This window comes from Erinaceus europaeus, chromosome 3 (genome assembly GCF_950295315.1).
Source record: "Erinaceus europaeus chromosome 3, mEriEur2.1, whole genome shotgun sequence".
NCBI classification, from domain to species: Eukaryota; Metazoa; Chordata; class Mammalia; order Eulipotyphla; family Erinaceidae; genus Erinaceus; species Erinaceus europaeus.
Window position 1 is genome coordinate 102,373,490 of NC_080164.1, and position 15,900 is coordinate 102,389,389.

Sequence of the window (15,900 nt, forward strand, 5' to 3'; positions counted from 1 at the left end):
AGAAGCATGCTGGGAATATGGATCAACCTGTCAATGTCCATGTTCAGTGGGGAAGCAATTAAAGATGCCAGACATTCCACCCTCTGCACTCCATAATGATCCTGGGTCCAAGCTCCCAGAGAGACAAAAAATAGTAAAGCTTACAGTGGAGGGGATGGGATACAGTACTCTAATGGTGGGAAATGTGTGGAATTTTACCCCTCATATCCTATGTTTTATTGATATTATCTATTTTTCATTTTATAAATAAATTTAAAATGAGTACACAAGGTCAATAATATTGACAATTCTTGAATAACAAGACATTAGGTAATATAGGAGAACTGGAGGCCAGAAAAATTTCTTAGTTTAAGATCACAGCAGAAGTCAAGAACTGCATTCTTGTCATTCTTAATTGACTTTGTTTTACTACATGGTACTGATGTGCCTGTTCTCATCACTATTTCTAGATTGGGTGCCTTCAATTTGCCGATTTTCTTACAGTCTCTTGGCAAAATATGTAGCAATGATACTAAAAAAAACCCCTTTCTTTATAAAAACTGCACATTAAAGAATCATAAATGTAAAAATTATGCCATGTAGCCTGAATGAAAGAAGCCATTCTGAAAAAATTTTTTTCATAAGGTGTGATATCAACTTTATGACATTCTGGAAATAGGAAAAATAATAGAGACAAAAAAAGATAAATTCATGCCAGGTACTGGCAAGTGGAGAGCGGTAACTAGAGAACAGAGGGTTTCTGAGATCAGGCAGTGATGCACCTGACTAAGTGCTCATATTATAATGTGCAAGGATCTGGGTTCAATCCCCTGATCCCCACCTGCAGGGGTAAGGAGTGGTGAAGCAGGGCTGCAGGTTTCTCTGTTTCTCTCCTTATCTGTCTCCTCTTCCCCGCTTAATTTCTTTCTGTCTCTACCCAACAATAAATAAGTAAACATACTTTAAAAAGAAAGAGAGAACAGAGGATTCCTAGGACAGTGAAAAAATAGTTTGATACCATAATGATGGATGCATTAGTCAAAGCTCAAAGAACATACACCATGAGTTGCTCAAACCCATAAAAATATATATCACAAAAGATAGTGCTACTCTCTTAATAACTATGATATATCAGTAGATGGTCATAAGTTTTAGCAAAGGTCTCATTCTGATAGGTGGGTGCTGATCAGAGGAAAGACTATATAAACATAAGATGCACAGGTAGATGGGAAAGTTCTGGACCTTCTCCTACATTTTGTCCTAAACATTAAACTGTTCTAAAAAAATTAAATACCATCTGTTTGGCCCATGTGTTCTCCCCAAAACTGAAATTTAAATTTCTGTATATAGTGTGCTCAATAACAGAGTCCTTGTGGCAAATACTTTCAAAATTTGTTCTTCTCTTTGTGTCCCTTCTGAAGGGACACAACTTCTGCTGACAGAATCTCTAAGAGTTCTCCACCCAAACATGATCTGATTAGCAGTTGCATTGGCTAACATATCTAAAGAAATGCTACTTAAATAAAATATTTTAAGTAAAAGAACAAGCTCTGTTGTGTATCTAAATACTCTATCACTGAATGTACCCCATTCAGTCTTCTGTGACAACCTGACTTTGTAGATGGAGTCTCTGGAAATGGTCAAGCACACCCTTACTTAACAAAGTTGTTGGTGATTTATTATAAGCTTGGTTTTATTGAAGAACCCATCAAATATGCTGTGAAATTATTTAAGTGCCTGATGAGGAAATACATGGTGTTTTCATCAACCTAGATTAATTTTATACAAACATAAACAAATTTCACATAGTGCTGCCATAGCATTTTAGCATATTAATAACTTATACAATCATTCCTATCAACACACAAAAAATGTGCTCTTCAACAAAACACCATATTTCCCAAGGAAGTAAAAGAATTCATAAAAAATAAAACACAGACTGCTTTGTCACTCTCTGGCTCTTTCTCAAATGCTAACCAGTCAGTGAAGCCAGCCAGGTGGTAAGGTGGGAGTCTCTCTGCAGAGTCACCCTTGCATCATTTATGTTTAAACAGGGACTGGCCTGCATTTGTACAAACCTTCTGCTATAAAGTCTAGTCTAGTGAAGACCTAAGCATCTTTTTTTTTTTTTTAGATTGCTCTTTGCAACATGCTCTTTCAACCCCTTCACTTTATCTCAAAGCCACATTGCCTTGTTTAAACATGTTCTTATTGGAGAACCCTCCCTTCCCTTGAGGATTATGACTCTCAGTTTTTTTGAGTTTTTTCCCCACGCCCAAGGATACCTGGCAATATTTAGAAATGTATAGTTGGGAGTCGGGCAGTAGCACAGCAGGTTAAGCGCACGTGGCGCTATGCGCAAGGACCAGCATAAGGATCTCGGTTCAAGCCCCCGGCTCCCCACCTGCAAGGAAGTCACTTCACAGGCAGTGAGTAGGTCTTCAGGTGTCTTTCTCTCCCCTTCTCTGTCTTCTCCTCTCTCCATTTCTCTCTGTCCTATCCAACAACGACGACATCAATAACAACAGTAATAACTACAACAATAAAACAAGGGCGACAAAAGGGAAAATAAATACATATTAAAATAAATAAATAAATAAATAGAAATTTATAGTTGACTGTGGGATTCAGGCGAAAATTAGTAGTCTGAATATTCCCCTCTGAATATATTCAAAATGGACTTCTTCCAACATGAAGAACCCAAATCTCATCTGCTACATTCTTACCTGTAGGATTCTGATTATTAAACAATTTCTTCTATTTTATATCTTAATGCTTTTTAGCTACCAAGTTGTAGATGCTACCATGATGTCAATCTGGGCCGATACCCTGGACAGATGACTTTACCAATGTGTCCCAGAACCTCACCTCTCTAGAGCCCTATCCTACTCAGAAAAGATATAAACAGGTTAGGAGTATGAATTAATATGTCAGTGCCCATGTCCAGAGGAGGAGGAGCAATTACAGAAGCCAGAACTCCCACCTTCTGCACCCCATAAATATCTTCGGTCCATATTCCCAGAGGGATAAAGAATAGGGAAGATTCCAATGGAGACGAAAGTATATGGAACTCTGGTGGTGGAACTGTATGGAGTTGTACCCCACTAACCCATAATCTTATCAATCCTTATTAAATCATTAATAATAAAAAAACATGGATAGTTGCCGCAAATTGGGGTAGGAAGGGGAAAAGTTCCTAAAAGTATCTAGTAGGGAGAAGTGAGTGATAGTGCTAAGTAGATTACAGTAGAAAAAGTAACTACCCTCCCTCAAGATAGAATAACTGACTAATATCAGTAGTTGCAAGGCTGAGAATTTCTAATTTAGGGTCATGAATCTAACAACTCAGATGTAACACTTCAAAGAAGCTAGTAGATATAGTTTAAGATGAACAGACTTTCAAGTCTTATCCTCCCTATACAAAACAAAATCTCCTTATGCTCTCTCTTTGTCCAGTCTCCATATATCACCTCTCCAGAATAAAATGTCTTCTTGGAAAGTTCAGCAAAATGACCAATTCAATGTGAATTTAAGACAATTTTTTTTCTGTTAAATGAGGACCAAAATATGGACCCAAAGTTAGACCTTAGAGTACTAGTGATATGCAAGGGAGGGCTTACTTACTTTTAAAAAATTATCTTTTTTACCATAAGCAAATACTTAAATGAAGATCACTTCATTACATACATATACATAAACAAAAAATTTAGCCAATAGAGAACTTTGCACAAACATACTCACAGCACTGGTCCTATAGCTTTTCTTGCATTCTTATGGTTTTATTTAAACCTCATTTGTCTATCACAATTTCCAAAAATTAGCAACCAGAGAGTTAATCTAAATATTTGCTTTTAGTTCTATGACAACCTCTTCATAAATTTAGTAATATTACTATTTTGTTTAGAAAGAGATACAAAAAATTATGTACCTTAGTTCAACCATATTTTTCCTTGACATCTGTTAGAATATTTTTTTACTACAATTATCTATAAGTTGTCTACTTCAGTTTCTTCTGACTCATCAACTAAGTAAGTTAGCCTCACCTTTAAGTAGATTTCAATTTAAAACACACCACTCTTATTTTTGAAGGTAGCATAAGATACAATAAGAATAATACTGAAAAATACTTCTTGAACAATGCCTGAATTCCTCCTGTACATAAGTGGCATGCAAATTGGAAACATGTTCAGTGTCTTAACTGCTACAATTATCATTTCAAGCAGTTATAAGCAAGTCTGATGGAAAGCCTAGCCTCTTTATGATCCGTGTTTCTATGCTATTCTATCAGTATCCAGCACAAGAAAGTTCTACTGTGTCAGATATATTAAGTCAAGTAAAAACTTTGTGAGAAAAGGCTACAGTCAGAAACTGATGAGCACAAAGTGTGAGACGGGGCCCTCTTACAAGTGAATAAAATCATCCTTAAATCAGAAAGTAAGAATACTTACAGGAAAAAATACACTATATTACTTTCTTTGTGTTAAAGGGTTAAGACTGTATGAGAGAAAACTGCCAAATATCAGCTAACAGAAATGCAGATGCAACGTATTGCCATTATTTCTAAGATGTAAGAATTCTTAAGAACAAAACCTATCAATACACTACTTTATGGCATTGCATTACTATTCCCCTTTGCTTTTATTTCAGAGAGCAAACTCTGTTTAGCCAAATTTTTCTTACTATTCTAGTCTGACAACTATCTATAGTAGTCTTTATAAATAACCTTTTCCCCTGTAGAAATAAACATGTCCACTAAAATATCTTAGCATGCAGAGCTTGGAACTCTGTTATAGCTGACCCTTCAGAAACATGTCTGTTATTAAGTCTGATGAGTTCTAAAGGGAGTTGAGAATTTCTACATTAGGCTTATGAGTCTAACAACTTATAAGCAAAACTAGGAAGAAACTAATAGCAAAGCTACTGTATCTGTGATCTACTGAATCACACCAGCGATTCCTGGGGGTGCGGGGGGCAGTCATATGCACCTGGATGGGAACATGTAGAGCTTTCTTAGAGGCTAAAGACATATACTGAAAGTCAGTGTGGAACTGTACCCCTCTTGTCCTATGGTCTAATTGATCATTATTAAATCAATAAAAATAAATGAAGAAAGGAAGGAAGAAAATAAGAGAAAAGAAAAAACAAAAGAGAAAAGCTAAGAGTCTTTTTTGGTGTCACTCTAACCACCCCTTGTTCATCTTCTTACTGATAGTTGTAAGCTGCTTTCTTTTGGAGCTCACACCAAGTGTTGTTTCCAAGTCTCCATCTTGGCTCAGCCCCATAAGTTTTTGTTTTTCTTAATGTTGTAAGATTCCACGACAATAATGAAATAAATCATTTATTGCATTAAAATATTTTTTCAGATGAAATTGAGGGCTTCACATGGTCAACAGACTCACAGGTGGAGAGAGAGAGAGAGAGAGAGAGAAGCACTGGACACAACTCTGGTGTATTTGTGAGTGGGCATTGAACTGGGAGCCTTTGCTCTTCCAACTGAAATATTTCCCTATTGCTTAGGGCCTGTAATCAGACAGAGGGGAGTTTTTCCTGGTGAGCAAAATATGCTAAAGTTATAATAGCATCTGTAGTGAATAGAATAGCTTGTAGAAATTAAGGAAAATTGTGGCAGCCTGGAATGTTCCTACTTATGACCACAGAATATGAGCTCAGATCTACAGGGATGCAGAGATTGCATAGGCTCCTAAGCTGAATATGGGCCCCAGATCAGGTCAAATTGATGGGATTTACAGTCAATAATATTTATACAACTTTCCTATATTTGGGAGCTACTCTCTTCTCTGATGTAGCTTTCTACCCCTTTTTCCAGCCATAGCATCATCTCCCCTGACAGTAACTTAGGTCCACTTGCGTATCAGATGCCATCATAAAAAAAACTAGTATAATCATAGATCTTTGTAATATAACTAAAATAGGACTACTAGCTATCTACAAAATGGACACCCCCAACTATTCATCTTCAGTATTCCAGCCTTTAGGTTCATGATTAGTTAACAGTTTGTTTGTCTTTCTATGCTAACTCTTCTTTCAGTCACCAGGTTCCAGATGCTACCATGATGCCAACAGTACTTTCCTGGCCAGACAACCCCGCCAATGTGTACTGGAGCTTCAATTCCCCAGAACCCTGTCACACTAAGGAAAGAGAGAGACAGGCTGGAAGTATGGATCAACCTGCCAATGCCCATGTTCAGCAGGGAAGCAATTACGGAAGTCAGGCCTTCTACCTGCTGTATCCCATAATGACCCTGGGTCTATGCTTCCAAAGTGTTAAAGAGTAGAAGCTATCAGGAGATGGGATGGAATGCGGAGTTCTGGTGGTAGGAATTGTACGGAGTTGTACCCCTCTCCCTCTTCCCTCCATTCTCCTTTTTCTCTCCTCCTTAGGTAATAAAAAAAAATTTTTTTAAAAACTCTTTCCTTTCACTGTTCTTATTATTTTTTTCTTTTTACTTTTCTTCCATTTTTTGTTTTCTGAGCACTGAAACTAGTTTTTGAATTATTTTGTGGAAGAAATCTGACTCCAAGTGGACTCAATGTATGTGTGTGTGTCTCTCTTTTCTACTACAGATTGGAAGGGAAGATGTCATGCACTCACTATTTGTAGATGATATGATAGTATACATAGAAAAACCTAAAGAATGCAGCAGAAAGCTTCCTGGAAGTTACTAGGCAATACAGACAGGTGTCAGGCTATAAAATCAATGTACAAAAATCAGTGGCATTTCTTTATGCAAACACTAAATATGAAGAAGAAGACATCCAGAAATCACTCCCATTCACTGTTGCAGCAAAATCAATAAAATACCTAGGAATAAACCTGACCAAAGAAGTGAAAGATTTGTTTACTGAAAACTATGAGTTTTCTATTCTAGGAAATAGAAAATGATACCAAGAAATGGAAAGACATTCCATGCTCATGGAATGCAAGAAAAATATCCTCAAAATGAATATTCTCCCCAGAACCATATACAAATCTAACACAATACCCATCAAATTTCCACCAAGATTCTTTAAGAGAATAGAACAAAAACTACAATGATTTATCTGGAACCAGAAAACACCTAGAATTGCCAAAACAGTCTTGAAGGAAAGAAACAAAAATGGCGGCATCATACTCCCAGATCTCAAACTATATTATAAGGCCATCATTATCAAAACAGCCTGGTACTGGAACAAAAATAGGTACACAGAACAGTGGAACAGAATTGAAAGCCCAGATCTAAACCCCCACATCGGGACATCTAATCTTTGATAAATGAGCCCAACGTGCTAAATGGAGAATGAAAGCTCTCCAATAAGTGGTGCTGGGAAAACTGGGTTGAAACATGCAGAAGAATAAAACTGAACCACTTTATTTCACCGGAAATAAAAACAACTCCAAATGGATACTTAGAGGAAAACATTGGTGGAACACTTTCCCACCTAAATCAAGGACACCTTTGATGATACAAACCTAATTGCGAGGAAGACTAAACAGAAATCAAAAATAGGACAACATCAAATTGAAAAGATTCTTCACAGCCAAAGAAACTACCACACAAAGAGACCCCTCACAGAATTGGAGAAGATCTTCACATGCCATACATCCAACAAGCGGCTAATAAACAAAATACACAAAGAGCTCACAATACTTAGAAACAAAAAAGCAAATGACCACACAAAAATAGGCAGAGTATATGAACAGAATATTCACTACAGAAGAGATCTAAAAGGATTACAAACACATGAAAAATTACCCCATGTCATTGATTGTCAGAGAAATGCAAGTAAAGACAACATTGAGATACTACCTCACTCCTGTGAGAATGGCATACATCAGAAAGGACAGCAGCAACAAATGCTGGAGAGGCTGTGGGGACAGAGGAACCCTTATTCACTGCTGGTGGGAATGTAAATTGGTCCAGCCTCTGTGGAGAGCAGCCTGGAGAACTCTCACAAGGCTAGACATGGACCTTCCATATGACCCAGTAATTCCTCTACTAGAGATATTCTCCAAGGACACCATAACAACCAACTAAAAATATATGTGTATACCTATGTTCATAGCAGCACAATTCGTAATAGCTAAAACCTGAAAGCAAGCCAGATACTCAACATCAGATGAGTAGTTCAGAAAGCTGTGATATATATACACAATAGAATACTATGCAGCTATTAGGAACAATGAACCCACCTTCTTTGGCCTATCTTGGATGGAGCTAGAAGGAATTAAGTTAACTGAGCTAAGTCAGAAAGATAAAAGATGAGTATGGGATGATGCCATTCATAAACAGAAGTTAAGAAAGAACAAAAAGGGAATCTCAAAACAGGATTTGACTGAATTTGGTCTATGGCACCAAACCTGGGTTGAGGGTGAGGGTGGATGTTTGGCTTCATAGGGTTGGGAGCGGGGGGGTGGGGCCCAGAGTATGAAATGGGACACAGTCTTTTGGTGGTGGGAATTGTGTTTATGTACAGTCCTATTAATTTGTATTCATAGAAATCACTATTTAATATTAGAGGAGAAAAAATTATGAAATGTCTCAAAATTTTAATGTACAGACCATATCCTGAGTCTCAGATATATTGACTCTCTTAAAAGCTTAGACCAGGGAGAACTGAAGCAACCGGTGGCATAGCTATATACAAATTATATCAAAGGACATAAATTATGGTGATGTATATGACACTGCAAGTCCTAACAAAAGGATTTTTCAAAGTTAACCCAATTGTCAAATAATTTGATTACAGCAATAACTATCTACTGCCTTCTTAAACCCTAAGACAGCAGGAACCTCCCGCTTTCTCTATAAACAGAGCTTATATTTCCCCCAGTCCTGGAACCTCTAGGGTGAGGCTCATTTTCCTGCATGCTTTTCTCAATTCATACCAAATGATATTGCATCTGTTGATCCCATCCTAATCAAATCAAGAAGTACCCCCTTGGCATGCTTCCCAGGTCCTATGAGATAGGGCATATGTTCACATGTATCCATAAATTAGGCAAAATATATACCTGAAGGCAAAAGTACACAATAGTCTTCAGTGAGTCAGTATGAAGTTCATAATGAAATAGTGTCTTAGACTTAGATACCCTCCTCACCTATTTCCTATTACAGTTCTCTCACTCACTTCAAAGCTTAACTTGTCAAAGCAAGGACTGCAAAACCTGAATAAGGGCAAGAGACTGGCATACTTTAATGATGACTCTTTAGTCATTATCAGGCCACCCCATCAGCTGGCGACCTATTTGGGGAGTCCTGAGATTCCCAGACATGACAGGCCTAGACCTTGAATAAATTCCTCTCTCCATTGTTACCGGTCATTTCTATCAGGAACAAAAAGTAGACCCCTTTGTGGGCCCTCATTGGACCTTGCCCTCAACTTGGATAAAATAGAGAATGTTTCATCCTCCTAAGGGAGGCTGGACAGTATACTCTATCTTCCAGTTGAGGAAGATGGGTCTTGAAATTTGGGCAGCTTGGAACTTTCCTACTCATGACCACATAATGTGAGCTCAGATCTACAGGGATGCAGAGGTCTCATAAGCTCCTAAGCTGAATATGGGCCCCAGATCAGATCAAATCAGTGGGGTTAATGGTCAAGAATATTTATACACATTTCCCATATTTAGGAGCTTCTCTCTTCCCTGATACAGCTTTCTCATTTTTCCAGCCATGACATCATCTCCTCAGAAAATAACTTGGATCCACCTGCATATCAGATTTCAGGCTCAGGGAAAAAAAATACTAGTATAGCCACAGGCCCTTCGGAATATAATTAAAATATGCCTATTAGCTATCTACAAAATGAAGAACACTCCAAATCCTCATCTGCACGATTCCAGCCCTTAGGATCATGATTAGTCACACTTGTTTGGCTTTATATGTTAAGTCTGTTTATAGCCATCAGGTTCCAGATACTAGCATGATGCCAATAAGACTTCCATGGACACACAACCCCACCAATGTGTCCTGGAGCTCCAATTCCCCAGAACCCCAACTCAGTAGGGAAAGATAGAAACAGGCTTGGAGTATGGATCAGCCCATGCTCAGTGGGGAATCCATTACAGAAGCCAGACCTTCCACCTACTGCATCCCACAATGACCTTGGGTCCATACTCCCAGAGGGTTAAAGAATGTTAACTATCAGGGGATGTTTGGGATACGGAGTACTAGTGGTTGGATTTGCACCCCTCCTATCCTATGGTTTTGCCAGTGTTTGCTTTTTATAAATAAAATAAATATATAAAGAAAGAAGGAAGACTAGTAAAATGTTTTACAATCATAAAATGGATTAAATGACTCATGGGGTAGGAAGTAGAATAAGGGATATTAAAAACACATTAAAACAAAACATTTAATATTAAAAAAACTACTATGTCTCCTGATCTTTACCTAAGTAGACATTTTAGACAAACTCTTCTAACATGAATAAGTTCTCTGCTTCTAAATCAGATCTGAATAGGAATCAAAACCAAAGAGTAAAGAGAATGTTGAACCTAGATTCAAATTCGGGTTTCACATTTACTACCTCTTTCACTTCAGATCACTTAGCACCACCTGATTTTGGTTCTCTTGCTTTTAAAAAAGGAACCCTGCATGTCTTCTGTAACGATTAAAGTTTACAAACTTTTGGTATACAGCTAAGTGCTCAATAAATGCTGACAATTGCTATTATTAAAAAGTCTATCTTCCTTTATTCCTCTCTTTCTTTCTTTCTTCATTTCTCTTTCTTTTTTCTCCTTACTTCCTTCTTTCCTTCTTCACTTTCTTCCTTCTTCCCTCCTTCTTCCTCTCTTCCTTCCTTCCTTTCTTCCTCTCTTCCTCTGTCTTTCTTTCTCTCCTCTCATTTATTTGTTTACAAGAGCAGTACTTATCTCAGGTTTATAGTGGCACTACATTTGTGCCTCAGAGATGAAATCATAATCATTGTGCTATATCCTCAGCAAATACTTTTTTTTCCCAAAAGGTTCTACCTACCACATTTTTTGTTTGAGTAATTTGTATGCACAGGCTACCTAGAGCATCCATGCAATCTCCCCTACTTTTTCATAGTTTTTTCAAGGGCCTAGCTTAAGAAAGATGAATGGTTTTCACTGTCCGGATTCTAGGTTCCAATTATCTCATATTTTCTCATATATAAAGCCACAGGACCTTTTTTCTATTCTCCCTTAACTGACATAAACCTTCATTTCACACCTGTAATTGGAAATAAAAATAAATTTCTCTATTTCATAAGTTTCTTGTGCAAACTGAGTGAAATGATGTATGCTAATTATAAAGTGATACAAACAGGCAAAGCTAAAAATTGGTATTCTATTAAATTCAATCTCAAGAAAGAAAGAGAACAACTCTTCCATAATCATGTGTAGTTTAGAAGCACAAAGCCTACAGGCAATACTAACACAGATGTATTCAGACATGAATATTAATTGCAGCACAGACAGTTTTCTGGTATCTAACATCCATGCTTACCTGTTTCAGAGAGCAATTTTGTAGCTTCCAACACCTTCTCAGTATAAACGCCAGCTTCATAGTTCTCCATCTCAGCATTGATAATGTGTATAACTCGAGCTGCCCGGCCCCTGATGGCCCCTGCAGTCCGGTCCAGAGTGTCCACATCTCCCTCTTGCAGAGCTATCACACACTTGTTGACATCCTCCAAGATGTGGTTTTCTGTCAAGAACACAGCATTTTTACATGACTTTACATAGCTCACATTACCACTCTAAGTAGTTGCATCAACCATCATGAGTTAGCATCTAGCCAGTCTGAATGCAAGTAGTGAGAATGAAATGACATCAACAGAACTGTTATTAGTTGTCAAAGTTGAGCATTAGCTGGATGGTTTATAACTTCAGAAACTACCAATGTCACTGATTCAATCTATTGGGGAGTGGATCCTAGAAGTTGCATGTCTATCAAGTTTGCAGATGTTACTTTTGCTACTGATTTGGGGGGCACACTTTGAGAATCACTCCCTCAGAGAATGCCATTTTCCTCCTTAGAGATATATTACACAAAAAGACCTTTTGAGAAGTTGTGTAGCAATTAATGCATTGTCAACCTGGCCAAGCAGGAATATACACATATATAGTTTTTAACAGCTTTTTATTTAATACCAAGCAGGTATATTTTTAGATACAATAACAGTAAAATGTTGGGAGCATATTGTTTATAAAGAAATATTTGGGAAATAATTAAATGAATAAGTATACTTCTGTCTTCTAATGTCATACCATGCCCAAGGCATAATGGAAAAAGTAATCAAGTGAAGAAGACTATACAGTCATACACTGAAAATATAATCCAGTCTTGTGACTGACTCCATGAGATTCGAAGCATAGCAAAATGATCACTCTTCTATTTGTGTCTATGGTAGACTGCAAGCAGGCAGAACAGAAGGCTTCATTCTCTGAGTAATATGAAGAAAAGAGACACAGTCTGTCCCTTACAATTTTTCAAGAACATAATTTTTTAATCAGGATGTACAAACAGAAAAGACCGCAAGACTACTCTTCTATCCATGGTCTATATATACCATGGAATACTACTCAGCTACTAAAAATAATGAATCCAACTTCTTCGACCCATCTTGGAAAGAGCTTAAAAATCATATTGATAGGGATAAGCCAGAAAGATAAAGATGAATATGGAATGATCTCACTCATAGAAAGAAGTTGAGAAATAAGAACAAAAGAGGAAACACAAAGCAGAATTTGGACTGGGTTTGGTGTATTTCACCAAAGTAAAGGACTCTGGTGGGGGTGGAGTTTGTGGATGAGGACATAGTCTGGAGGTGAGAGAGCTTTGCAGAAAACTGAGAATATTTTTGTATTAAACAACTATATTTATTATAAGCCATTAATCTTCCCACTAAAAATGAATCAGTAAAAAATCATTCAGAAGTTTTTGGCAGCTCAGGAAGTGTTAGTGGTCAGACTTGCAAATATGAGCTTCTCACCCTCCCTTCTCTCTCATTAAAAATCTAAATGGTGGGGGCAGGGCGATAATGATCCCAGTTTGAGCCTCCAGCTCCCCACCTGTAGGAGGGTTGCTTCATAAGCAGTGAAGCAAGTCTGCTGGTATTTTTCTCTCCCTCACTCTGTCTTCCCTTACTTTCTCTATTTCTTTCCTATCCAACAACACCACCAATAACAAGGGCAACAAAACAGGAAAAAAAATATGGTCACCAGGAGCAGTGACCAAAGGGCAGGCATGAAGCCACAGTGATAAGCCTGGAGGCAAACAAAAAAAAATCTAAATGATGTAGCCACTAACAAGGAAAAGAAAGAACAGGGAGTCTGTGGGTTCCCTTCCTACTCTAGGACACCCTATGTCTGAGACCTACATTTTGGAAGCTCACTTGTCAAGTATCTCCCATGAAGGGCACATAGATTTATTTGAAGATGCAGTCCACAAAAATGCATTACCATTCCTGATACTAAATAAGCATGTTAATTTCAAAGGGGTATTTTATGAATCAGTCAGTTATATATCTTTATCATTATTTTCATTAGAAAGAACACAACAGTTTAGTGACAGAAGAATGTGATTTCAACCCAAAAATATGATAGAAGAAAAAGCAGCAATGAATATCACATGTACTCCAGTAGTCGCTCCATTGCTGGGGGGAAAACTGTTCTGCTTGGCTTTATCTACTGTGCCACCTCCTGGACCACTAGGGAACACTGTTCTGGTATTTTGAATGGAACACCAGGTATTAAATGTGATATTTAAACATATCAGAAGACATTTGGCTGTCAACATATTTTGGGATAAACCTCTTTTAAGTTTTACAACCTTAGTATTTCAGCAAAGACAGACATTTTTTTTTTCTTTTGATCATTTTATTGGGAGAGGGTTAATGGCTTACATTAGAGGTAGTAACAACATGGATACAATTTCTCATCTCCAGAGACAAGAGATCATTCTCTAAATAGAATGTAAAATAACAAGCTATCTTGCTAACAATATAAAGTACCGTAGAGTAATACCAAATAAGCCATAAGTGGAAATGAATCCAAAGAGAAAGTCATGAAAACAATTTTATAAATATCTTAAATGGGCTTTTTACATAACTTTGAAAATATATGTCCTAATATAAGCTATTTTTTAAAAATATGCTTTTGAGAGATATCAAAAAACTACTCAGCTGATTTATGGTATCAAATACTGAGCCTGAGATGCAAGACCTCAGGCATGTAGTCAGATGTACTGACACTCGCAGACAACCTAACATCATTTTTTTGTCATTATCATCATGGAGAAATTTTTCATATAGAAAGAGAGATCCAGAAAGAGGAGGTGAAAGGATACAGAACCAGTTTCCCCTAGTGCGGTGGGTTATGAATGGTCAAACAGATGCATTACCAGTTGAGCTGTCTTGCCAGCCTACCAGTATCTTCTTGACACACTCAGCTATTCTTTCAGTGTACATTTTTACAATGAATATAAAAGTCTACTTTCTCTCACTTATTCATTGCTTATAGTATCTTCCTTCCCCACTAGAATTTAAGCTCCACTATGAAAGAATAGAAGTAAGTATTAATTCAATGTTGGTAACTGGAAGTAGGTGGTGGACTTTTTATTATAAATCATTCGCTGGTGACCAAAATATTTGACTATAAACCTTTAGGGTACAGATTCTAAATTCAAAAACAGTTAAGTTCTCTTTTAAAAATGCACAGGAACCCCAAGCCCTGGATTAAAAAAATGTTTTTAAAGGAAAAGACAAACAGAGGAAAATTCTTGAATCTTTTGGAATTGTGTTAATAGCTTTCCCAGATCTTAGATGTCTGCTTAATGCATGCCAAATCTAGGAATTAAGCTGTCATATGATGAATACCAAAATGTTAATTTTAAAACACTATTAAAAACTGTAGTTCTTGTCCAGTGGTAAAAGTTTAAATATTCTAATACAACCATTTCACTTTTTTTTTTTAATGGGTCCAAGCCACATCAAGAAATTGGTCTGCTCCCGTAATGTTAATAGCTAACATCATCGCTCCCCAATTTTTCTTCCTTTTGCATTTCATATAGACATTTGAAGCACTTAGACATACATGTTCATGGAGCATTCAAAAAATAGATGTAAATAGTCCTTTTAAAAAAGACTTTTTTCTTTTCAAATAGAGTTCCCTGCCAGAACAGATATTAAGAAGTTAATACATAAAATGCCATTGGTAGCATTCTGAAATCTCTACTGGGCCAAATGTACAATTTACTCATGCAAATGTTTTGGCTCCAGCTCAGAGAGGAGAGGAGCCACAATTCCCCAGCTACTGGGCTTCATCCACATCCTATCAGGGGGACAAGGTGGGCTAGGTCTTTCTGTGGGAAGGGGCCTGCCATCCTATCCCAATTGTCAGTTCCATAGGTGAGCTTAGCAGGGCCTAGTGCTGGCTTCCTAACACGCTGTTCATCTGCCTGTCAGAGCAAGCCACAGCCCTTGCACTAGTGGGATTGGACTGCACAGTGTTATCAGCAGAAGCCAAAACCTTTGCTTGTTATTGGCAAGAATGAGATGCACAAAGGAGGGGCAGGGAGAGAAGTGGCAAAAAGGGAGGGCTGTTGGGCGAAAATAAAGAAAAGCCTCCTGCTGTAGAGAAAGGCAGAGATAAGACCTCCTCACCTGACTTCTCCAAACAGATACACTTGGTACATGTGTTGATAGGGGACACTGGGATGCTTTCATTCAGAGATACTTTCTCTGAAAAAGGGAAGATCTCGGTAGTCTGGTTTTTGGTTTTTGGTTTTGTTTTGTTTTTTGTTTATAAACATGATGGTCTTCTAGGTAAGACTTCTGGGAAGTAACAAATTGCTGTGTAAATCTGAGGCCAGGTTAAAGATTCCTGCATTTTATTTTATTTTGTTTATTACCACCAGATTATTGGTGGAGTTTGGTGCTTATACCATGTAT

General features: G+C 37.5%; 1 protein-coding gene across 4 annotated transcripts in view; it reads right to left on the reverse strand.

Annotated features, from left to right (window-relative positions):
* CTNNA2 (catenin alpha 2) overlaps positions 1–15,900 on the reverse strand; it is a 1,425,261-nt gene that overhangs the window by 116,853 nt on the left and 1,292,508 nt on the right. For all 4 annotated transcript variants that reach the window (XM_060187717.1, XM_060187715.1, XM_007531774.3 and 1 more), the window contains one exon: positions 11,454–11,654. In XM_060187717.1, coding sequence (XP_060043700.1) covers positions 11,454–11,654 — 201 coding nt within the window. The remainder of the gene's footprint in view (positions 1–11,453; positions 11,655–15,900) is intronic.